Source organism: Talaromyces marneffei, chromosome 6 (genome assembly GCF_009556855.1).
Source record: "Talaromyces marneffei chromosome 6, complete sequence".
NCBI classification, from domain to species: Eukaryota; Fungi; Ascomycota; class Eurotiomycetes; order Eurotiales; family Trichocomaceae; genus Talaromyces; species Talaromyces marneffei.
In genome coordinates, this window is record NC_072353.1 from 1,907,799 (window position 1) to 1,930,360 (window position 22,562).

The following is a 22,562-nucleotide window of genomic DNA, read 5'->3' on the forward strand; positions in this document are numbered from 1 at the left end:
GCAAATGGGAAGATGAAACCCATTTCAGGCATTGAAGCTGGGGCAGTTCAGCAGCATCAGAGTTCCCAGCGTTTCTTTTCCCAGATCCTTATCGGAATATAGAGAACAGACGAGACTACTGCACCCAATATCCAACTGATATCAGTTCCGTAGCTAGATCCTGGTATCGCAGCAGCAATGGGACCAATCCACCAGCTCTGACTCATGGATACAACTGCGATGGCGGTACCACACACCCACGCTACACCTGCTGCGATGCCGTACGGCAAGCGAGTATGATCATTCCATGCATTGAGGTCGTACTCATAGTGCCTTCTCCAGATGAAATGCTCCAAAATAAGAACCATGCAAAATGGCACCAACCAGTATGCACACACGAGAAGAAAATTTTCCAATACATCTTCGAAATGGTCCCGAAGAGCCAACGCAATGGCTAGAAAGGCGATACTTCCGACGAAGGACCAAACAGGACGGGGCACGATGACAAGTTTCTTTGTTATCATTTGCACGCTCAGCCCCAATGAGTAGATGTTCGTTGTTATCACAGCTGCTGTGGACAGGCCGATGAGGACTTCGATAAAATATCCAAAGCCCCGTACCCCGGGGTTTATTCCTTCATATACAGAGCCAAAGAGGCCGCCGAGACCATGTTCATCGTAGGCCGTCTGGAAACGTGGGTTGGGATTCATGTACAGTGTGCCAATAGCTGCTCCAAGCAGTTCGAGCAGAATCTGACCTGACAGCAGACCGGCATAAGCCCAAGAGAAAGTTACAGTGGCCTTGGTATCTTCACGCATATAGACGCCATAGTCCGCTGCAATCGGTGCCCATGCAGCTTGGAATCCGATTATAGATGTGCTGAAAGAGAGAATGTTGGAGGCCTCGAGAGATCCACTGCCCATCGGCACGTTCATAAAGTGACGCGCACCAAATCCGGCTGTGATGGCAAAGCAGACGAGCATGATCATCCACGAATATCTCGAATAGAAATGTAGCACTTTATATCCGAAAAGACCAAGGACAATGGCTATAATTCCCACGATGATAATGGAGGCAAACATAGGAATTCCGTGGCTACCTACATCACTCAATACTGCCGCACCCGAGATACAGTTGACCACACCCCATCCGACTTGATTGATGACATTAAGAATAGCAAGAATCTTTGCAGGCCACCATCCAAAGCTGTATCGCGGGATTATCATGGTACGGAGTCCGAGTTTGGGCCCTAGGGTTGCCATCACCGCTGGGTAAAGTCCGCCTAGCACATTGAAAAATACAATTGCGAGAAATGAATCCCACCATCCAAGTCCAAAGGTCACAGGACCAAGAAACCCGGTGGCCAATGTCGCGGTGTTGCAATTGGCAGCGAAGAAGATGGTGAAATAGTCGCGTGGGTGTTGATTTGTTCGAATTTCCTCTGATATACGTTCTATGCCGAATTCTTCTGCGCCAACTTTGTTGGACCAGGAGCGTACTTTGGTCCACACTGTGTAGCGAGAATAATCGCCGTATGTTGGCTGCATCTCAATGTCTCCTTGTGTTGAGCTTCCATCGCGCTCTTTGGTGCTGTTATGTGTATCCGTGCAGGGTGACTTCTCAGCTTGAACGCCCCCGAGGTAACTCACGTTGGTATCCATGTGGCTCAAAGATTGATAGTCGATAGACTATATGAAATTCCAGTGGATTCGCCTGACCCATAACCTCCGCTTTATATGTGAGAAATCCATAATATTTATCCATCTTCGTATCGATGCTGGATGGTTTGAAGGTCGACCACACACGCGTAGACACATGAATCATAGGAGAGACAAGCTGTGACAGGAGATAAGGAGAATAAACTCAATCTTAAGCGTTATCTCGGCAGATATGTGTGCTGTCTTTTATCTCCTAGAACGTCTACATAAGGGAGCCCACTTTTCACCAACGGCCGTCGGGGAACTCATCTTTATCCCCCGTCAAGAATACCGGCCGTTTAGAAGCACCCTTAGTTCATCCGGTCAAGGGAAAGCAAGATGACAGGACACTAGTTATTCGACTAACATCTATTTAGCTAGTTATATAAAAAAAAACAGCTTTACGATGTTAATTATTGATGCTTTGCGGGGAGAATCCCCTCTTTTCCGCTGTATCTCACGTATCCCTTCAATCTTCTCGAACGATATTTCAGATTTCCTGTCTGCAACCTATATGATGGCTCTTACCCAGACTCCTGCTCGCCATCGAGCCATCATTTACGATCAACCTGGGCGGTTGAGCACCAAAGTCATTGAAATAGACACGCCAAAGCCTAGTTTTGGAGATGTGTTAGTACAGATGACTCACTCCGGCGTCTGTCGTAGCGATCTGAGTGTGATGATGCGGAGGTGGAGTTACCTCGGGCCCCCTACTCAGGCAGGCCAAGTTGGAGGCCACGAAGGTATTGGTATTATCGCAGAGTTAGGACCTGGCACCGAGAGCTCTAAACTGAAGATCGGTGACCGGGTGGGTATCAAATGGATGGCCAGAGTTTGTGGTAATTGCCGTCCGTGTTTAAGTGGAAGGGATGGATGCTGCTTGAAGGGCAAGATATCTGGTTACGAGGTCCCGGGATCCTTTCAGCAGTTTGCCCTTGCTCCTGCGAACTATGTGACGCCTATTCCGGATGGACTCGCTAGCGATCTTGCGGCACCAATGCTATGCGGTGGAGTCACTGCCTATGCTGCCTTGAAGAAATGTGAAGGTCAGCCGGTAAGCGAATCTCGTTGTAAGGATAAAATATCTCAAATATTCTAATGAAATTCTGTGAATAGGGAGATTTCGTCGTCATCATGGGAGCAACAGGAGGCCTCGGACATCTTGCCCTGCAAATGGGAGCAAATGGAATGGGCTATGAAATGATTGTAAGTGTTCACCGTTTAGAGATCCATACTTAACTCATAGTTCTTCTAACGGAATACTAGGGAGTAGATTATGGTGACAAGGGGAATTTTGCAAAAGAGTGCGGCGCAAATACGTTCTTTGATGTGACTAAGTACGCATCGAATGAAGATCTTGTCAAAGCCATTAAAGAGTCGACTCCGGATGGTCTAGGTGCAGCAGCAGTTATTGTTTGCACGGCCTCCAATGAGGCCTATGCTGCTGCATTGAAAGTCTTGCGCTTTGCTGGCACTCTAGTATGTGTTGGAGTTCCAGAAGGAAAGCAGGTACCAATTGCAACTGCAGACCCGGCGTCATTGATCTCGAAGGAGATTCGAATTGTCGGCAGCCTGGTTGGAAATCGCCAGGATGCCATTGAGACTCTGAGTCTGGCTGCTAAGGAAGTAGTGAAGACTCGATTTAGGGTAGAGCCAATGTCGAATCTGCAGCAGGTTTTTGAGCAGATGGATAATATGGAGTTGAAGGGACGTGTTGTGTTGGATCTCACTTCATGAATGATACAGCAAGAATAGTTTCCAAATTTTGAAGGCCTTAATCCGTAACAATAGATATCAATTCTCAGGTTGTCTCATTCATATGCTCACAAGGATCAAGGCCTGCTTGACAAGGACCCGTATGGATGGATTAGTTGAGATCGTCAAGTTGGACAGAAATATCCTTAACCCTAACATCACATGACTTCGCCGACACTCTCTGCGTTTTGATTGGTGTTTGTCACCATTTAGAGAATTGTTGAATTGGCGGGTTTACTCCCGGCTAACCCTGAATGTATTTTACAAGTATAAGAAAGGAAGAAGTGACTAGCAAGATTGTATCTGTTTCGTTCTCTGTCTCTCCGTCTACATGATGTTCCAAAGCCGGGTTCTTATAGACATTCTGGTGAGCTGATTTTGTGTATGGTCGACGTAATTTGTGATCTATCATGAGGGGTAAATCTGGGGGCCATAATGTAGAGCTTCTGATTGACTGCCTCATTTGACTGCTCCTGGATATCCGGATTATCTAACAAGAATGAAGACAAAAGCCCTAACCCTATCCCATATGTGGTCGTAAAACTTTCATTCACCGCCGACATTGTCATTGATTGATCTATTGCGTTGCCGTTGGCCCTTAAACTCGGGGGATGCTTGGATAAGGGGCTCTCCTCTTTCGTGACGGGGATCAGGAAGGTTAATTTGACCATTTCTTGTCGCCTGATCATTACCACCTTGACTACCTCTACCTCGACTACCTAATGGACCGAGATAAGTTTCCTTACAGAAACGGGGATTTTGAGAACCTTATGAGCAAGGAGCATTATTTGGTACAACTTTGCCCGGGGTGCTTCATTCGATGTGTGCCTGATGTCCGTTTAGAAACTCGGGGGATGTGTTGAAATGGCAACTGGGCAACGTAGCTAAAGAACTTCTGACTGAGACTAGAAAATTGGTCATCTTGATCTATATATAATAGGGTGTGGTCCTCAAAGATGCGATCTACAGAGCTATTTTTATTATGAGTGCTAGCCCACTGTCAATACCAATGGATTCCACAAAGAACCACAGAAACTCTGCGGAGCATGATGTCGTGATAGTCGGCGGTGGTCCTGTCAGTCTTTATCTTCACAGGAAACCATATCTCCACAAGGGACTCTCTTCTCATGTAGTTAAACGATGAACAATGAATCAACATGAACTCTTTATCAGAAGTTGTAGCATCAAGTCCCCTTTGTGCGAGTAATAATACTAGTAGATAGCTACTTTATAGCACTTACTACCATAAATACCCGATGCACAAACTTCATAAAGGTCATTATCACCAAGATCATTCAAATAAATATCATTTCATCGGTACAAGCACACCACCAAGTTATACTTTACAGCGATTACTGTGACTTATTCATGTACAAAAACTGTGTATTACAGAAAGCAAGCAAACCGCTCATCCCCAATTCCAGTCCCATTCCACTTTCTTTGTGGCCACCGTATGGGACGCTTGGATCCAAATCAAAGTGATTGTTAATCCAAACTGTGCCTGCTTCTAGGCTCTGAGAAATTCGCCCCGCCTGCTCGAGGTCGCGAGACCAAACAGAAGCACCGAGACCCATCCGAGTGTCGTTTGCTCGCCTGATCACATCATCCTCGTGAGTCCAAGTTAGCAAAGGGACGATTGGGCCAAAAGGTTCCTCCGTGACGATCCTGCTATCATCGGCAGGTCTGTCGATGATAGTTGGATTGATGAAATACCCAGGGCGGTCGTTGACCGTGGGGGAAGGAGTAGCGATGGTCCAGTTCTCGGCTTTGCCAGTTTCCAAAAAGCCCTTGACTCTTTCATATTGCATGCAGTTTTGAATTGGACCCATGAATACACCTTCTTCATTACCTTCGCCAACCTTCAATGTCTTCACATGATTTACCATGGCCTCGAGGAATTGATCATGAATCGATTCATGGACATAAATTCGCTTTATAGCTAAGCAGATTTGACCAGAGTTCAGGAAGGAGAGATTTGCCACCTATTTCGTCTTGGTCAGCCTGTTTATGGGTGATCTTGAAAATTTTCAGGAAATTGGCGAACCTTCTTGGCAGTTTGTTCAATGTCAACATCGGCGCATACTATAGCAGGATCGTTACCTCCCAGCTCCAACGTCACTCGTTTCATGGTTCCAGCCGCAGCTTCCATCACTTTCTTTCCAGTCACCGTGGATCCAGTGAAAGATATTTTCTCTGGGATAGGGTGGCTCGTTAACCAAGGACCCAGTCTATCATCACCACTAAGAGCCTGAACGACCCCTGGCGGAAAGAAGTCCTGTGCTAGCTCACTGAGCTTGAGACATGTATATGGTGTAAATGGTGATGGTTTCATGATCATTGGGTTACCGGCCAGAACTGCAGGACCAAGCTTTGCACAGGCGAGGGCAAAGGGAAAATTCCATGGGATGATGCCAACAGCAACCCCAAGTGGCGTGTATCGACAGACGATTTTCCTATGCTCGTCGTCTTTGATTATTGTATCTTTAAGATCACATTCCGAGAATGCTTGGAACCAACGCAGTGCACTGGTCACCTCTATACCAGCGAGGGAAAGCTAAGCAGATATCAGTAATTGCAAGCAACAAAACTCCTAAGGGGCTAACTGACCGGTTTTCCCTGTTCCCGGGTCAAGAGGCTTGCAAATTCGTCCCGATGACTCTCAATAGCTTTGGAAAATTCCAGCAGGCATCGGCGTCGCTCCTCAAAGGGGACTTTTCCCCACGATATAGACGCCTTCTTGGCCGCCGCCATCGCCATTTCCACATCATCAGGCGTAGATATTGGTACTGGCTCGTTCGGCTCTCCAGTGGCCGGGTTGATTGCATAGCGACATTCTTGAGCTATCGGAAGGCGACCGTCAATGGTATTATGAAAGTCCGTGTGTATCGAGAAACCCATATTTACTTATAGTATCTGTGTAGCTGGTTACAAGACTTGAGACAGCACAAATGGACTATTTATTCTCAAACAACCTCGGAATATCTGCTTTTCAATTCATTGGATAAGGATCCTTATTTATACTTTTTGACGCGGCAATTGAATCTGTTATCACTACCGTATCGGCCCACATGACTCCCAAGGGTTGACCGACGGGGGACGGTCTGGTGATTACATTTGAAGGCTTGGCTTAAACTTCATTCAACTAATGTTAGAACTTAGCAGTTTATGTCAAGGCCGGGGAGGGGGAGGGGGATTCCTGTATTTGCCTTTTGGTGATTTTCCTCTAGGTGGGACTGAACAATGGCTGAGAGAGTGCTCGAACTACCCATGCAAGATGTAGGTACAGACTACGATATCATTTCTTCGGCGAACTCTTTTTTCTGAAGGAGAAGAACCAAAAGAACTCATTAGTCCTTGTTATTAACTAAGTCCCCCTCTCTGTGCTCGCAAAGTATCATATTTTAAAGTTGCACCCATAAGAACTTCTGCTCCGAGAACGCAGTCCTCTGGGCTGCAATATTCCTCAGGGGTGTGGCTCATCCCATTTCGTGTTGGCGTAAAAATCATGGCTGTTGGACATCTCTTGCTAACATTACAGCTGTCATGACCTGCACCACTTGTCATGTGTCTCCACAGGCTTTTATTTGATGGGTTCTGGTTCGCTGGGACAGAAGCACAAACTGCTTCTGCAGCGCTCTCGACAGCAGCAATACAGTCCGGATGAAATTTGACCGCCACGTTCTCAGTGAGTGTTTCCCAGCTGACCTCCACACCTCGCTCGCTGTCTTCTGTGGCAATTTCATCGAATGCTTGGCAGCATTGCTCAACCATGTTAGAAACCTGCTCATCTTGAGGATGGCGAATGTCCATTGTGAACTTTACCGTATGCGCCATGGTATTGATGCTTCCGGGCATCGCTTGTAAAATTCCGGTTGTTATGAGGCCTGAAGAGGTTTTAGCGATTTGATTCGATGCGGCAATCATCTTCGCCGCTGCGAGAAGAGGATCCCTCCGAGCGGATAAAGGTGTAGTACCAGCATGGCAATCCTGGCCTTTGACAGTAATCTCAAACCAGCTATATGCCTGGCCAGCAGTAACCACGCCGATCTTTTGTTCTTCATTTTCCAGAATAGGGCCTTGCTCGATATGAAGCTCGAAGTGAGCACCAATTGGAAGCGCCTTGTACGATGCTGGTATCTCGCCCAGGAATCCAATGCGAGCCAACTCTTGCTTCATTGTTTTTAGCTCTGGACCTTGGCTTAATGAGGCCACTTCTCGGCAGTTCCAGGCCGTTTCGAGTGGAACTACATCGGCCCAAACGCCAGATGAGACTGTCACCATAGGGAATCTCGCTCCTTCCTCGCTTTTCAAGTTGTTAGAACGAATTTATTAGAGCGGACATGAAATTGACTTACTTGGTCCAGTTAATCAGCCCAATAGGCCCCTCCGTCTGGTAGCCACTTTCATGTATAGTACGTAATGCTTCGAGTGCAGCAAGAACACCCAAAATCCCATCGTATCGACCACCTGTCGGTTGTGTGTCCAGATGAGACCCCATCATGACGGGTGGTGCTGTTTTGTTTCGTCCCGGTCGAACAGCAAATATATTCCCCATCTGGTCAACAGTCACTGAACATCCTACGGCCTTGACCTGCTCGATCAACCATTCGCGAACTTTCTTGTCATCATCATTCAGAGCCAAACGAGCCATTCCGGTCTCCGTTTCATGTCTTAGATATATTAGATATATTCAATACATGTCGTCGAACTGTGTACTTACTCCCCATAACGGTGCGCCTTACCAAACTCGCAGGTAGAATGGATGGACTCCATCAACCGATGCCCGTTTATTTTCAAGGGTACCTGCATGATTGCGCTGGGTCCTGAATCTGAGGTCAAATTTGAGGGTTTTATAGAAAAGCTCCTAACCTTCGATTGTTGTATAGCAGAGCGAGGCGTACCGACGGCCAGTCGAAGAAGCGGGAGCATGATGTTCAGAGGGTATTCTCAACTTTTCTCAAGAGAGGCAAGTTTCAAAACTCTTACTTAGTATAAAGTTAGCATATCAAATACATACATACACTAGTTGTAGCTTATCGGCCGTCCTAGGAGTCGGTCAACCTAGTGGTTGTTGTTCTGATCTGTCTCGCCCCACTCACTATATCGGCCGTTAAATGAATGCCGGGAGAACTTAGGGTTAGTGGTTGAGGATGACCGACGACCGGGGAAATGAATCAAAGTGGAATAAGATAGTCATATGTCTTTATTTTGCTGGAAGTGTGATATAGAACCAGAGGTAGTCTCATAAAAATTATGCCTATTTCTTGAACAATGCTAAAATGCCTTCTCTCCCATAGGCGGCGGCAACGTCCTACACGTACTGTTAGCATTTTCGCGGATCAGATATGAATAAAATGTAGAACATACCACTGGCGTCCGCTGTTTCGTATCCTCTTGAAAGGGATCCAATCCTTGTTCCATCAAATACATGAAAGGCTCTGCAAATTCGCCTTTGCATTGGCACTTCCCAAACCAGGCATTACATGGCAATTTGGCCACTACATGCAACAAAGACTCTCCCTCGTGGTTGCGCACTAGGATATCTGCCCCGGCAGCGACCAAGGAGTCCGTTATAGGACTGTGTAGAGACTGCGTGCACGCTAGGCCCCGGACATATTCGAATATAGGTGTTTCGCCATTGTCATTCCGCGTGTTGATATCTACTCCCTGATCGAGAAGCCGTGAAAAATCCTTCCAAATTGTCGTTTCTTTCCACGTGTTAATGTCCAAGCTTTGTCCACGAGATCTACGGAAGCCCATTGTAGGATGCAGATACCTTTCGTCACGCAAGCAACGAGCCAGATAATGAAGGATTGTGTTACCCTTAGGTTCGGGAGTCAGAGGGTCCGCCCCAACATCAAGCAGTATCCGTACCGTGTCCCATTGATGATCTTTTGCGGCCAGATGAAGCGGCGTCTCCATTTGTTGATTCTTTTGAAGGACCAAGTCCGGAAACTTGGCCACTAGGACAGGCAGTACCTCTTTCATCAAACTTTGTCCGGTTGCGACGAGTAAATGCGCCACATTCTTGCCAGTCTTGTCTGATGCCGAGATGTTGGCACCCATTTCGCACAGCCGCTCTACGGAGTGTCTTTTTTGCATTGACCCTGAGAGGTGCAGTTCTGGGTCATTGAAATCCTGTCCCATTCCGGTTGAGTATTTCTTGCTACCATCACAGGCGGCCATCAACAGCGTCCGGCCGAGGCCGTCCCGTTTTTCCAACTCCAAATGGGACAACGCAAGAAAGGGCTCAACAATTCCACCTTGGTGAAGCACGTCGTGGATAATTGTTGTCGTCTTATCACCAGATACAAGCCAGGGGTCCGCCCCGTGTGCTAATAATAGCTCAACTATAGCAACAGCTTTGTGACGTTCGGCAACTTTGTTAAAACGCCTATGAGCAGCGTAGTGGAGGGGGCGACCAAGCAGGAGGTGTAGTTCGCCTTGACGTTGCTCTTCTGCTCTGCTAACTGCTTCGGCGCTGGAGCCTAGGTGGTGTCTAGATTTTGCTTTTTCATAAGTATCTAGCTCTGCTAGTGAATGTTTGAAGGGCTCCTGGATATCAAATCCGCTTTCAACAATAACGCGGACGGTATCGATAGCCTGGACAGTGATGGCTTCAAAGAGGACGGGCTTGGAGCCGAGCTCGATCTTCCCACCGTGCTGAAGGAGTAATTGAACCATCTCGGGGCTTTCCGCTGCGAATCCCAGTGGTGTCACCCCCTTCAGATCCAATGCATTGGGATCTGCGCCATGTTCGAGTAACACACGAGCTATCTCCAGTCGACGATATCCACCAGTCACCGCGACGTGAAGAGGTGTGCGGCCTTCGGCATCACGCATTGCCATATCTGCACCGTGTTGTAGTAAATATTGGATCGCCTCAGTCTGCCACCAGTACTCCCCGACCGCAAGGATGTGTAAAACGCTGCGATCTGGTGTGTCCTTTGAATATTCTCCAAGAGAAGGTATATATCTGGTTTGATACGTCCGAACGTTCACATCAGCATTGAAAGTTTCGACAATAATTCGTAACAGTTCCATACTAGGGAGTGAACGTGACGCCACAGTGAATATGAACGGCAAGATGTCTTCATGAGGTTTGTATGGCCGAGATAGACTCCCATTAATCCAATCAGAGTTTTGGTTCTGTCGCATCCTTCCAATTTTCTCAAACAAGTCGACAAAGCCCCACCGGGCCAAAGATATAAGAATGTCTCTTCTGTGGGCGTCTAAGCAGCGGACGTTTGAACCATACTCCCCGGTCATCTTCGCGCGTCGCGCATTAAGTCGTTCTAATACAGAGTAGCCTCCCAGTTTCAGTAGCTGTTCGAAGTCTCGAATCGTCCAGTATGGAGGAGTTTTCTGCAATTTGATTCTCAGGGCTTCATCGTTCCCATTACGAGCCATTAGCAGCAGGTGGTTGAAATCTGGAGTCGTCCCGAATGGTGTCTTCATCAGTTTGTCTACCAGGAGGTCGACGTTATCATTACGAGCAGTCAGATACAGCTGTGCTGCACTTGGCCGAGGTTGTTGCGGAGTACTGGGAAATGTATCAGCCAAGGTGACGGCCATTTCGGCGTTCGCCATAAGCACAGCTAACTCTAAAGGTGTTCGGTGCAAGTTATCTTCAGCAACCGGATCAGCATCTTTTTCAAGAAGCAGTTGAATGATCTCTGTCACCCTCAAGGTCTCGTTGTCATCGAACACCATATGCTGTCTGTTGAAATGCGCACATGCATGCAATGGGGTCTCCCGTTCCTTATCCGCGAGGGTAACATCAGCTCCGGCTTCAAGAAGCAATATCACACTTTCTAAACGACCTGCGCGGCACGCGATATGCAACGGCGTGCGACCATCCTTATCGGCCTCATTAACGGCCATCTTTCGCTGTTGTTCATGCTTGTAGTTCTCCAGAATAAGCCCAATGGAGTTACTTGCTTTCGCCTCCGCCGCGATATGCAATAGATTTCGTCCCTGGTGTGTCCTGCTAGTGACAGTTGCTCCTCGACGGATCAACCATCCCACTAGAGCTTCCGAACAAGCAGCAGCAAGGTGGATAGGTCGTTGCCCTTGGTGGTCTTCCACCTCAATCATGTCATTGACCTCCACTGCAGGTAGGCGATCAATGGGGTTATTCGAGGCATTAAGTAGTTTCTTGGTATCAATATGTCTCTTACCACCAGGTGCTAAACTGGGTTGGAGCGTGTCAGCACCACACATGCAATGCAACAGGGTTTGACCCTCGTGGTTCTTCGCTGCCAGATTAACTTCCGCCCGGCGCAGTAGATACACAGTCGAGACCAGGTTGTCACTTTTCCACTGTAGTGCATATCGTATAAAGGTGTGCCAGAGCGTATCACCCCGGTGATTGCGATGGTTGGGGTTGACCCCAGCGTCAAGCAACATACGGAGGCTCTCGGTACGGCGATTGTTTTCACAAAGCAGATGCAGGGCTCCATTGCCCTCATAGTCAGTCGCATGCAGATCAGGGCCGAATTCCAGCCACGAGGACAACTCCTTAGACTGCCTATGAGTGATTATGGTCCGCAGAAATGGCGTGCGCCCTTGATAGTCTCTCGTTTCAAGATTAGAACCTAGATCAATAAGTAGCAGAGCTTGTTCAACGCTTCGCGTATAATACAGTGGTGTAAATCCCCTCATAATTGCGCCAGTTTGGGTCCGCTCCCAGCTCCACCACTTTCTTAAGGGTTTCTTTGCCCACATTTGCTCTCACCAACAGATGAATTGGCGTATTTCCTTCGCTATCAGATATGTTCCAGTCCTTAACATATGGCCGTAACAGGTCTACATCGAATTTATTGATAAGTGATTTTCGTTTGCACCAGGCGAGAAGAGGTGCATCGCCACGCTCGTTGATATTTCCCACGTCCAACTGGGCTCCGGAGTTCATCAAGGCATGGAGAATCGGCCTTGATGTCTTAGAGTGTTGCTCATCTGGATCCAAGAGGTGCAGAGGTGTGTTGCCAATCCGATCCGTCGCATGTACATCTGCTCCACACTCGAGCAGTTTACCCACCAAGGAGGGAGCTCGTGCTGTGACACACTCGTGCAGGGCAGTTTGACCAATCGTCCCCCGCGCGTTCACGTCACATCCGTTTTGAAGTATCAGGTCGAGGCATGATGTCAATTGATCCTCAGTTGAATCAAGTCCCCATCGAGAAATCCGGCTTAGTGATTCGCAGAACCTTAGTAAGAGAGTGTTTAGCCAAGAATCATCGTCCGATGTGTCAACAAGATCAAGAAACAGTCGCAGAATCTGAGGATCTTTGGTCTCCGCCGCCAGAATCAGGCATTTTTGAGTGAATTTGTTTTCCGCCACCTTTATGTCAGGCAGATTAATGAACAACTTGATAATTTTCAGTTGACGAGCCATAATCGAGCAACACAGGGCCAACTTGAGATCTTCGATTGTCAGATGCGACAGCATTGCTCGAACAGACTCGACAGCACCCGCCTGGCATGCATATTCCAATGGTGTCTTATGTCTTTCGGGATCATAACCGATGACACATTGCGGTGGGTCATACTTGCTTGATCGATGTATAAGTGGATTGCCACCAGCCTCTAGTAGAAGTTTAACAACTTGATAATCGTTGCGCTCTGCAGCATAGTGAAGTGGAATTTTGCCATTGCAATCTACGTCGGGATTCGGGTTGGCACCATGCTCTAGTAGAAAAGCAACCATATCTGGTAGGCCTTTGATGACGGCTCTGGCTAGCGGGGTCATCTTCTGCCCATCGAGGGCATTACAGTCATGTCCAGACTGAATCAGAGCCTTGGCGTAGCTGGTTATATGTCCCCAGGCGCAAACGTGAAGAGGACAAACTGAGACAGGTTCGTGGCCAATCTTCATTACCAGCTCAACAACGGCCTGAAACGATGGGTTCTCGGTTTTCGTGAACGTGTTGAGCAGTTCCAACAGTTCACCATTGACTTCCGGCAGGCGCGAGACGTGAATATACCAGTTGCACGCAGCGTATTCTATGAAAGGAAAGTCTAACTGGGCAAGTTGCATATCCTTCCACGGGTCACGATGTATACAAGAGACCTCTTGAAGTTTCCAGGTGGTCAGACCGCCAAAAAGTAGATATCGCACGCAGACTAGTGCCATAAAATGGTTAGTCTCGACTGCATCGATGACTGGAAAGTCTATACTGTTCGTCCTTGCACGGTCGGTCCTTGCACCATCCATGAGGAACTCGGTAAAGGAATGGTGGAAAACAGACACAGTTTCATCGGGAAGGATCTCCAATAATGGCCCACAGGACATACGTGTGAGATGCTTGACGTTTCCTTGCGTGATCTGGCTCTCCTGCGTACCAAGGAAATCCAATACAGTTGCAATCTCTAGCAGTCGCAGAGGACGGGTAGCATGAGTGGCCAGTCGCAGGATGAGCTCCTGGCGCTTCTGAGGCACGCTCGCACGGATTGAATGGTCATTCAACATATGGGAGTAGAGATCTCCTAGGCTCGCTGGTATAGAATTCAGCACTTTATGAACCGATTGAACGTCGAGCAACGGGCTTTTAGGGCCCTCTAGGAGCTCGTTCAACATGAGCCGGGCATAGAGAAAAGATGGATAAACACGGTCCTCGATGGAGCGTTTAACTTCGTCGCGAATTCCATCAGTAACGTATCTATCTTGATCCAGCCGATACTCTACAAATCGAGAAATATCGCGATTGATGAGTCTATTCTCAAGTCGTACGGTTTTTACAGTAGTTATGCCACCTAAGACCTTCTGGATCTGTGGAAGTGGGCGGCTGGAGATAAGTGCCTTGATTTGGTGAGGTTTTTGATTGCTTAAAGCTATAAGGCCTTGGAGAAATTCGCTTATGTCACCAGCATGGAGTTAATCCAATGCATCGGCGACACAATAAACCCGGGTCGGCATAGATAGCAACGCGTCGGTCAGGATCCGCCAGAGCTCGGCGAAGCCTATTTCAGTGATGGCGCTGGAGGTTTTCTTCCGACGGGCTATGAGGACTGCCTGAAGAGATGGCGAGTGAGGAAGCAGTTGGTCAAGCCAATCGCGGATCAATGCATGGGATTCATGATTTGCTGTGACAATCTGGCGGACGAAAGAGAAAAGAACAATTGCCTGGGGCTCATTCTGCTGCAATTGCGAAATCCACGAAGCAGTCAGGACGCTTTTGCCTGCTCCCGCGATAGCTTTGATCCAAAGGACGCCATGGGAATCTGTGTTATGCCATTGTTGGTATTGAGGAGTCTCCCCGAGCCAGTTGCCCGTCCCGGGCACATGCGCATTGAGATGCTTGGAAAAGTCGCAGGACTGATCGCGGTAGGCAGTCGGCTGCAGCCAGTCCGACAGTTTAGCGATTTCAGAAGAGGCGTCTGGTCGATCAACGACAACGAAGTCGTCGGTGTCTAACATGATAGGAGTGGTCTGGTTTACATTGGTTTAACTGGTTCAAAGAAGGGAAGGGCGAACAAAGAAGTAGGCAGCAGCAAGGCTGAGGCCGCCAGCGAGCACACTAGTTCGTAGCGCCAACATAGCCAACAATGGCACACCCCTATATTGAAATTGAGGCGAGGGGAACAAAACAAGTAAATTAGGGAGGCCATCTGGCCACCACATGCTCACCATACGATGACAGGTACCGGGATCAGCACACAACTAGAGTGTTTCAACATAGCCCCAGCCATAGAACCTCGACGCCATGAACTCAACGGCTGCAAGCGTTTAGCATGAAGCCGGTTTTGTAGCCTGTTACATTATAGGAAGCTGGCGCCGTGGTGGATGTTATCCTGGGTTTGCTTTGGAAGGAGCGTTAGTTAAGCCGGACACAAACCCCAAAATGGCAGCCACACCCCGCTAAGCCTGCTTAGGTATTACGGTAGACTGCGCAGCCAAATCAACCAGCAACTCAGATTCAACTTTCTGTCATTGACAACACCCAAATATTCGGCTATCATTATCAACAACACCTATTCTTAACACTGGGATGAAGCATATACTTACAGCAAGTCACGATGTATGCGTGAAACCCAAGTCTGGCCTATAAACTCTGTACTCGATCCACCACCTGGCAATTTACTATTCCACAGACCAACCCAAGTAGATCTGAAACTTGCTTCAAAATCAACTCCACGCACTTTCAGAATACTTGCGCTTTCAACCGGTCTGTTTGCAAGTAAATTGGCATACCTGAAGTATGGATGAAGAACCATCAGAGAAAATTTCGCAGTGCAAGGTCTTAGACCAGTCTATATATATCGATTGCAAGGAGACGAGTGAAGAGTATGACATCAAACGACGGGCCATCGAAACTGCATGCCAAAGTCGAGATGTTAAAGCTCTAGTCGAATATGCCATATCCCCAGGTGGATTGCTGACGGATACCCTTCGTCAAGCTGCATGTATGTTCCTGCCCCCTTTTGAGAGTCACGGCTGCTTATATGGGGTCCAGGGCCTATATTTCTAGGTTATAATGACGAGAAGGAAGACTCTAGACAGGACCGGCCGGACTGGAAAAGCCTACCTCGACATGAAGATGAGGATCAGATCAAGCTTGATGTCAACAGATCCTTTGTCTATTATCCTCAGTGTTAGCGTTTTTCCTAGTCATATTCTGGGAGAAATATCCGGAGCTAACTTTGTTCTTTATAGGCGGAGAAGAGGAACTAGACAAAAGAAAGCAGCAACTCTCGGATCTCATTACGGAGACTTTACGACGCTATCCAATGCTCTGTTATTTCCAGGGCTATCACGATATCGCACAGGTACTGCTATTAGTCTTGGGTGCTCAACTTGCGCGTCCTGCTTTTGCAAGAGTATCTCTGTTGCGAATACGAGACTACATGCTTCCGTCATTATCACCGGCCTTAAAACACCTTCAGCTGATCCCAGCCATACTCGAAGTCACCGATACAAGGATACGAAGACATTTAGCGGGAACTCAACCCTACTTTGCTCTGGCAGCTGCATTGACACTATATGCACATGATATCGAAGAGTATCAAGATATCGTACGACTTTACGACTTTTTACTTGCCCATGAGCCGGTTGTTGCAATCTATCTGTTTGCAGCCATTATTCTCAGTCGAAAAGAAGAACTTCTGGAGATACCGATTGAAGAGCCGGAAATGCTGCACTTCACGCTGTCAAAAATGCCACAACCTCTGGATCTAGAAACTCTAGTATCTTCTACATTGAGTCTCTTTCAGGATCACCCACCTGAATCTCTTCCATTCCGAGTCTGGCGACAACTACCGCAAAGCAGCGTTCTCAAAACATCTCGCTTGGTTGGAGAGCATGCTAATCTTCAAGAAGCCGAGAACTCCTTTTTCCAGCAAACAAAAGAGCTGCGACGAGAAGAATTCCGGAAACAAACATATGCACTTCTGTGGCGATACCGAAGACCAATAGGTGGTATTGGAGTTGCGATTCTAATCGGTCTGGCATCGATATATATTCGCAAAACGGGGCTGGAAGGGCTGATATGGTCGTATATTGGCAGACTCAAAGGAGTGATTCGGTTCACTCATTAAGGTTATAGTGAGCGTTCAAGATTCATGATTCGTGCTAATCACACTATACCATGATCATCAATGATGGATTGTATTTATATAGTTTAGACAGGTTGGTATCAAAATACGATCTCATGACCAATTTGGTCTTGTAAAGTAGTGTAAGAATTAGAATATTGACCATTTTCTGACTATTCTGTATTATAACCCTAACCCTTCAGAACGTAATCATACATGGCCCGCCGGAGACCAAGTGTACACTTTGGCCGACCACTCAGAAGCTCCGTTCCCGTGCTTCAACTACCTCAATATTCTCCAAAACATTGCTGCCTCACGTCGATGATTGTCGCTCGCTTCCATAATCCCAACTGCAACTGAATATACAATAGAAAGAACAGAGTTACGGTTTGATCTGAGATGGCCAATCAAGGCTACGACGTCGTCGTGGACGTTGATGCGGAGGTAAGCTCTCAAGCAGCAACGAAACGAAGCGTCATTGCTCGCCGAAACATCGTTAGGACATGAGTTGAAGAAAGGATATTGACCTTTTCAACAGGGTGACCTCGGTCACACTGATCTCCAGGAAGATCTCGAATTCCACCCTTCAAGTACGTGACATTTGTTGACCTCTAATGGACAAGACAATACCTTCTAACCACAAAGATAAACAGACTTCGAAAACGACCCCCGCAGTGCCAAAATCCAAGCCGATTCCCAACCCTTCCTAGGAAGCGATAGCGGTCCATCACGCAGCGGCGGCGGCGGTGGAATCTCATCCGGCAACGTCGGCGGAAAGCATCATCTCTGGACAATCCAATACTACAGCCAATTCTTCGATGTAGACACCAATGAAGTCGTCCGCCGCTGTGTCGCTGCCGTATACCCACGCTCCAACTTCTTGGATGTTCTGGATGGGAATCCGGATTTATACGGACCGTTTTGGATCGCGACTACGGTTGTCATTATCCTGTTCTTGACGGGGACTATATCTCAGTATTTGGCGCATGAGCATGATGAGCATTTTGAGTATGATTTTCGACTGCTTTCCGGTGCCGCGGGGCTTATATATGGGTACACGGGCGTGATTCCCATCGCACTCTGGGGCGCTTTACGCTGGTTCGGCAGTTCTAGCGCTGACCTGATTGAGTGCTGGGCTCTGTATGGGTATGCGAACCTGTTATGGATTGCTGTTGCGTTGGCGAGCTGGAGTCCCCTGACAGCATTGAACTGGGCTCTGGTTGGTGTCGGATTTGCGTGGACGGTGTTTTTCCTCTTGCGGAATCTGTATCCGGTTCTTAGTGCGACGGATGCGAAGACGAGTAAGATTTTGCTTATCTTGGTTGTTGTGTTGCATGCTGGGTTGGCTATTGCTATCAAGGTCTTGTTCTTTGCGTATGTTTTCCCTTCTCGTTTTATTATTCTTCAAGTATCAGCTCACTAACAGATCGTTTGTGCAGTCATGGCAGCCCCGCCTCAAAGAAGAACCGCCATGACAACGATGACAAGGATAAGGATCATGATGACAGGCGTATGTTTTTCTAAACCCAAAATAACGAGCCATCAACGCAGGAAACAATTGAGTAGAGAAATGTATTACGCCAATCGAATTTATATGTGCTTTGTTTTGTATTCTTCTCCAGGTCTCCTCGGGCGTATTGATTGATTTTGTGTACAATATATTTGTCAATAGTGTTGTTTCTTATAGCCCATGGCGTTTCCCGAATCTATGCGATTCTACAAAACAAATACAATGAATAAGGAACTCTGGTAGCCACAGAACCTCTGAATAACATAAGACTCAATACGTGTGACATGGACTTCATTCGTTTGATACTATCATCATCATGAGCCACGCCATATTCCTTCTTATGCTACATCGTTTTATCTATAGCTGAGACATTCATTCCCAGCAACCAACCCAAACGTAGAAACTGCTTTTTAAGAAGAAAGTAATAGTTCTTGCAAATTTCTTCTCATTTCACTTAAAAATTTTTTGCTTGCATAATTTGTATTTGTAGAATATCGTAAATCCCACATTGACCCCCGGTGAATTATGAAAAGACGCCAGCAAGAACGACGCAGAAAATACAAGCGTTTGGAGGATGCGAGGAAGAGGAAGTGACAGGAAAGGGGGCGAGTCGTTTATTTGAGCTTCTTCTTGGGGCGGAGCTGGTTGGTGTGACCGCACTTGCGCTTGCGGCAGTTGGTGGCACGGGGGGGAAGACGGGCCTGTAGAATAAAGTAATGAGTATTTTGCGCAATTTGATGGGTAGATCAACCCGGTGGGTAGGCTAAACGTACGTAGCACTTGCGGCAGATGGACTTCTCGCAGTTGTACTTGGAGGCAAGAGCCTTCAAGGAGGGCTCGATGATACCACCACGGAGACGGAGGACAAGGTGAAGAGTGGACTCCTGTTGAAAAAATCATCCGTCAACATATATTCTCAATATATTGTCATTCCAGAAACCATCACAAATCGGTCCCTTCATCGTATTCAGATCGTACCTTCTGGATGTTGTAGTCGGAGAGAGTGCGACCATCTTCAAGCTGCTTTCCGGCAAAGATCAAACGCTGCTGGTCAGGGGGAATGCCCTCCTTGTCCTGGATCTTGGACTTGACATTGTCGATGGTGTCGGAGGACTCGACCTCGAGGGTGATGGTCTTGCCCGTGAGGGTCTTGACGAAACTGTATAACGACCATTAGTCCATCTATATCTTCCGTTTCTTCCGACTGTTCTAGCGTGTTTTTGTGATGATAAATCGTGCAAAGGGCTTCTTTCGTCGAGTGGCGATGGGATTGACGATTGAGAGGATGGATAAGAACCTACATCTGCACTGTGATTGCGAAAAGCAAACGTTAGTAATGTTCTCTTAGACCTTGTAGTCCAGCTAAAATAGAATACATACTGGTTGCGATATTCGTCGATGTCGTTGCGTTCCTTGTCGTCAATCGAATAGACAGCCGTCAGAGCAAGAGTCCTTCAGTTGAAGACGTTCAAACCTTCCCGGGCTAAGCGAGGTGTGGGCCGATGCCGAATTGGGACATAGGGTTAGATTGCCCTAAGCACAATTCTGCGTTGGGACTAGCGTGGAGTACTAGCGCCGCGGCCTGAGGATGGCGTAGCCCGACTATGATTGGTCAAGATTTACTTCTTCGATATGTATGAATTGCTTCAACTTTTCAACTTTCTGTATTGCTAATAATCTGTTTCATCCCAGATGTTTTCATCGTGTTCTTCTGCTCGCCTCAAGTCATACTGGAAACCCTCCAATTTGGCTTCTATGCGGTTCACTGCAGCGACAAGCGTCCTCAATGACAATCCTGCCAGATCTGCTGCTGTTTCATAGAATTTGCGAGCTGTTTTAGGCAGGTCCGATTCGGTTTTATAAATTCGGTATGAGTAACCGGGGCGAGGGACTTTATCTTCCTCGCCATCTGAGTCTCCACCAACATCATTTTCCTTAGGTGGTTGGACCTGTTTGTCGGGAATGATTTTAGCTAAGCGAATGCTAGCAGTCATCTCGCGGACTTTCTTATCAATTGCTTCTTGGATTTCGACGCCAGTCTTCGGGTCTGGGCGACTGTCTGGTTTTGAAGGTAGGAGCGGAAACATGTCTGCAAGTGGATGGTTTGCTGTGCTTGGTGTTAGTATCCGAGTTTGCAGAGCAAAGGATGTCTATAACCCACCTTTCTTCTGGTCAAGCCAGGTATCCTGATACCAGTCCAAGTAATCGTCTAGTTGATTCTCTGTCATATGAAATACATTTCCTTCGTTAACGTTGATTTCTTGTCCCTTTGATAGCCTCCCTCGTATTTTGTCCAAGCTTTCAAACTGCTTCTGTGTCGCTCTCCACAAGTTCCAGTCAATGAGCTGTGCAGCTGGTTCTGTAGCTGCGGATGGAAAACCTTTCGCGTTGCTGAACGGGAATATCAGTTTCGTGGCAACAACGATAAGACCTAATAGTTGAGCCTCGGGGTAATTCTCTGCCTTCAGTGTCCATTTCTTCTTTGATGAGAACTTAAAACGGAATTTGAAGATTTGGTGTAGTCTTCTGACAACAGTGTAGATTTCCACTATAATTTGATCAGCAAAAATAGAAGCTGGAAGATAAACAAAAACCTTACAAGGTAAAGCTAGCTGGCGAATGAATTGAAATAGCATAAGTGGCATGTTCACCGGCGGAAACACTACGTTGTATTCGCGCGAATACATAGCCACCAATTGATTCACGGTTTCATGAATTTCTTCACTCTCTGGCATTACCTATTTTCAGTTAGACGAAGATACATAACAAAAACAAGGCTATGACTTGCCTGGATGCTGAGATCCCTTGTATGTTGCGGCGACATTCGATCTCTCATCTCCTGCGGAACAGAGTTGAGAGCTTTGACGAATGGTATTTCATTCCGAATAGCATATCTAACCAAAGTTAATAGAAAGGATGGCTCAGCCAGGTAATGTATCATACTTGTAAATATCGCCGATGCTTACTGGTAGACGTAGCAGCAAGCAAGCCAGGTAGCAGAGGCCCAGAGTCTCTTTCAGGAGAGGACTATCCGTCGATTTTCGAGCGGTTATGTGAGTAGAATCCTTCTTCTCAACACTTGCAGCTGGGGTTTGTGAACTGAAAACTCCGCTTTCCGAGTCATCATCCTCGCGGGCTTCATCGAGTGAGATGTCAAACCTGTCTGTCAAATTTTGCAGTCGCAGGGCCCAGAGATCTTTTACAAGCCTCTAAGAACATAGCACATCAGCGATAGGAGACTTTGAAAAGCTAACAGGGTAGCAAAACTACCTCTATATCCGCCGGAAATCCTTTTTGGGTTATCAACACCCGGCATTGCTTCCACAGTATGAGCTGATATGCTTGGATAAAAAGACGATATCCTTGTCTTCCAGTGTATGCTGTATGACTATTAGTAAACGTGCTTGAAATAACGTCTCGCAAAGAAAATCCTTACTTCGCTGGATTTTTTCTACGGCCACCTTTTTTATGCGGTGAACGGTTCCTCGCTTGTTATAGTCATCAGGATCTTCTTCGACTTGGCGGCCCTGTTGACACAATTAGCGACAAGTTTTATACGGAACCCTAAGCTTCCAGAAGCGTAAAATATAGTACCTCTTGCTGATGGCCACGCCTGCAAAACCAGATACCGTTATCCAGATAGTAACGAATTTCTCGACATCCTTCCTGACCACACGGCCCACGCTTGACATATTCCATGCTGACGGAGCCGTGTCATGTCGGATGCTGGGTTAATGAGCAAGGGTTAATATTTCCAGATGAAATTTCCGCGTCACTCAAGAACCAATGCTTGCAACGAGGTTGTTTTGCGCATGATTAAAGTCCAAAGATGATTTGTAGATGGAAGGAATGATTACGGGTATCCACCTTGAAATGGCAGGCAGAAACGGCAAGCGAATCACAACGCCACAATTAAATGGCGCCCGGCACCTACCTAGCTACGTTCTAGAATTCTACTGGTAGTTGGAAATAGATTACAGCAAATAATAGCATCATGGTATATCATCTGACTTTTCTTATTTCTTGTTCGTAATCTCAAGAGGCTATGAGAAAACAGTCAACTGTTATCCTGTTGACAGGCACATCTG

General features: G+C 47.1%; 9 protein-coding genes across 9 annotated transcripts; 3 read left to right on the forward strand and 6 right to left on the reverse strand.

The window, feature by feature from the left end:
* Nucleotides 1-56: 56 nt before the first annotated feature.
* EYB26_008194 (uncharacterized protein) lies at nucleotides 57-1,640 on the reverse strand (the record flags this gene model as incomplete). The annotated part of the gene is made up of 1 exon (XM_054267451.1): nucleotides 57-1,640. One exon carries the CDS (start codon nucleotides 1,638-1,640, stop codon nucleotides 57-59), a length of 1,584 nt encoding a protein of 527 aa, XP_054123426.1.
* A 553-nt stretch (nucleotides 1,641-2,193) lies between these two features.
* EYB26_008195 (uncharacterized protein) lies at nucleotides 2,194-3,413 on the forward strand (the record flags this gene model as incomplete). Its single annotated transcript, XM_054267452.1, has 3 exons — nucleotides 2,194-2,730; nucleotides 2,793-2,882; nucleotides 2,943-3,413. The coding sequence occupies 3 exons, from the start codon at nucleotides 2,194-2,196 to the stop codon at nucleotides 3,411-3,413; spliced, it is 1,098 nt and encodes a 365-aa protein (XP_054123427.1).
* A 1,370-nt stretch (nucleotides 3,414-4,783) lies between these two features.
* Nucleotides 4,784-6,329, reverse strand: EYB26_008196 (uncharacterized protein; the record flags this gene model as incomplete). The annotated part of the gene is made up of 3 exons (XM_054267453.1): nucleotides 4,784-5,413; nucleotides 5,476-5,985; nucleotides 6,039-6,329. The coding sequence occupies 3 exons, from the start codon at nucleotides 6,327-6,329 to the stop codon at nucleotides 4,784-4,786; spliced, it is 1,431 nt and encodes a 476-aa protein (XP_054123428.1).
* A 462-nt stretch (nucleotides 6,330-6,791) lies between these two features.
* EYB26_008197 (uncharacterized protein) lies at nucleotides 6,792-8,360 on the reverse strand (the record flags this gene model as incomplete). The annotated part of the gene is made up of 3 exons (XM_054267454.1): nucleotides 6,792-7,734; nucleotides 7,787-8,101; nucleotides 8,152-8,360. The coding sequence occupies 3 exons, from the start codon at nucleotides 8,358-8,360 to the stop codon at nucleotides 6,792-6,794; spliced, it is 1,467 nt and encodes a 488-aa protein (XP_054123429.1).
* Nucleotides 8,361-8,688: 328 nt separating this feature from the next.
* On the reverse strand, nucleotides 8,689-14,010 carry EYB26_008198 (uncharacterized protein; the record flags this gene model as incomplete). Its single annotated transcript, XM_054267455.1, has 3 exons — nucleotides 8,689-8,742; nucleotides 8,799-11,998; nucleotides 12,060-14,010. 3 exons carry the CDS (start codon nucleotides 14,008-14,010, stop codon nucleotides 8,689-8,691), a joined length of 5,205 nt encoding a protein of 1,734 aa, XP_054123430.1.
* Nucleotides 14,011-14,307: 297 nt separating this feature from the next.
* On the reverse strand, nucleotides 14,308-14,850 carry EYB26_008199 (uncharacterized protein; the record flags this gene model as incomplete). The annotated part of the gene is made up of 1 exon (XM_054267456.1): nucleotides 14,308-14,850. The coding sequence occupies one exon, from the start codon at nucleotides 14,848-14,850 to the stop codon at nucleotides 14,308-14,310; it is 543 nt and encodes a 180-aa protein (XP_054123431.1).
* A 781-nt stretch (nucleotides 14,851-15,631) lies between these two features.
* EYB26_008200 (uncharacterized protein) lies at nucleotides 15,632-16,967 on the forward strand (the record flags this gene model as incomplete). The annotated part of the gene is made up of 3 exons (XM_054267457.1): nucleotides 15,632-15,836; nucleotides 15,887-16,024; nucleotides 16,087-16,967. The coding sequence occupies 3 exons, from the start codon at nucleotides 15,632-15,634 to the stop codon at nucleotides 16,965-16,967; spliced, it is 1,224 nt and encodes a 407-aa protein (XP_054123432.1).
* Nucleotides 16,968-17,363: 396 nt separating this feature from the next.
* EYB26_008201 (uncharacterized protein) lies at nucleotides 17,364-18,488 on the forward strand (the record flags this gene model as incomplete). The annotated part of the gene is made up of 4 exons (XM_054267458.1): nucleotides 17,364-17,408; nucleotides 17,503-17,554; nucleotides 17,618-18,338; nucleotides 18,404-18,488. 4 exons carry the CDS (start codon nucleotides 17,364-17,366, stop codon nucleotides 18,486-18,488), a joined length of 903 nt encoding a protein of 300 aa, XP_054123433.1.
* Nucleotides 18,489-19,088: 600 nt separating this feature from the next.
* Nucleotides 19,089-22,173, reverse strand: EYB26_008202 (uncharacterized protein; the record flags this gene model as incomplete). Its single annotated transcript, XM_054267459.1, has 13 exons — nucleotides 19,089-19,175; nucleotides 19,248-19,358; nucleotides 19,453-19,633; nucleotides 19,776-19,782; nucleotides 19,855-19,886; nucleotides 20,206-20,581; nucleotides 20,636-21,022; nucleotides 21,074-21,212; nucleotides 21,263-21,368; nucleotides 21,418-21,683; nucleotides 21,745-21,854; nucleotides 21,911-22,001; nucleotides 22,069-22,173. The coding sequence occupies 13 exons, from the start codon at nucleotides 22,171-22,173 to the stop codon at nucleotides 19,089-19,091; spliced, it is 1,998 nt and encodes a 665-aa protein (XP_054123434.1).
* Between the last annotated feature and the right edge of the window lie 389 nt (nucleotides 22,174-22,562).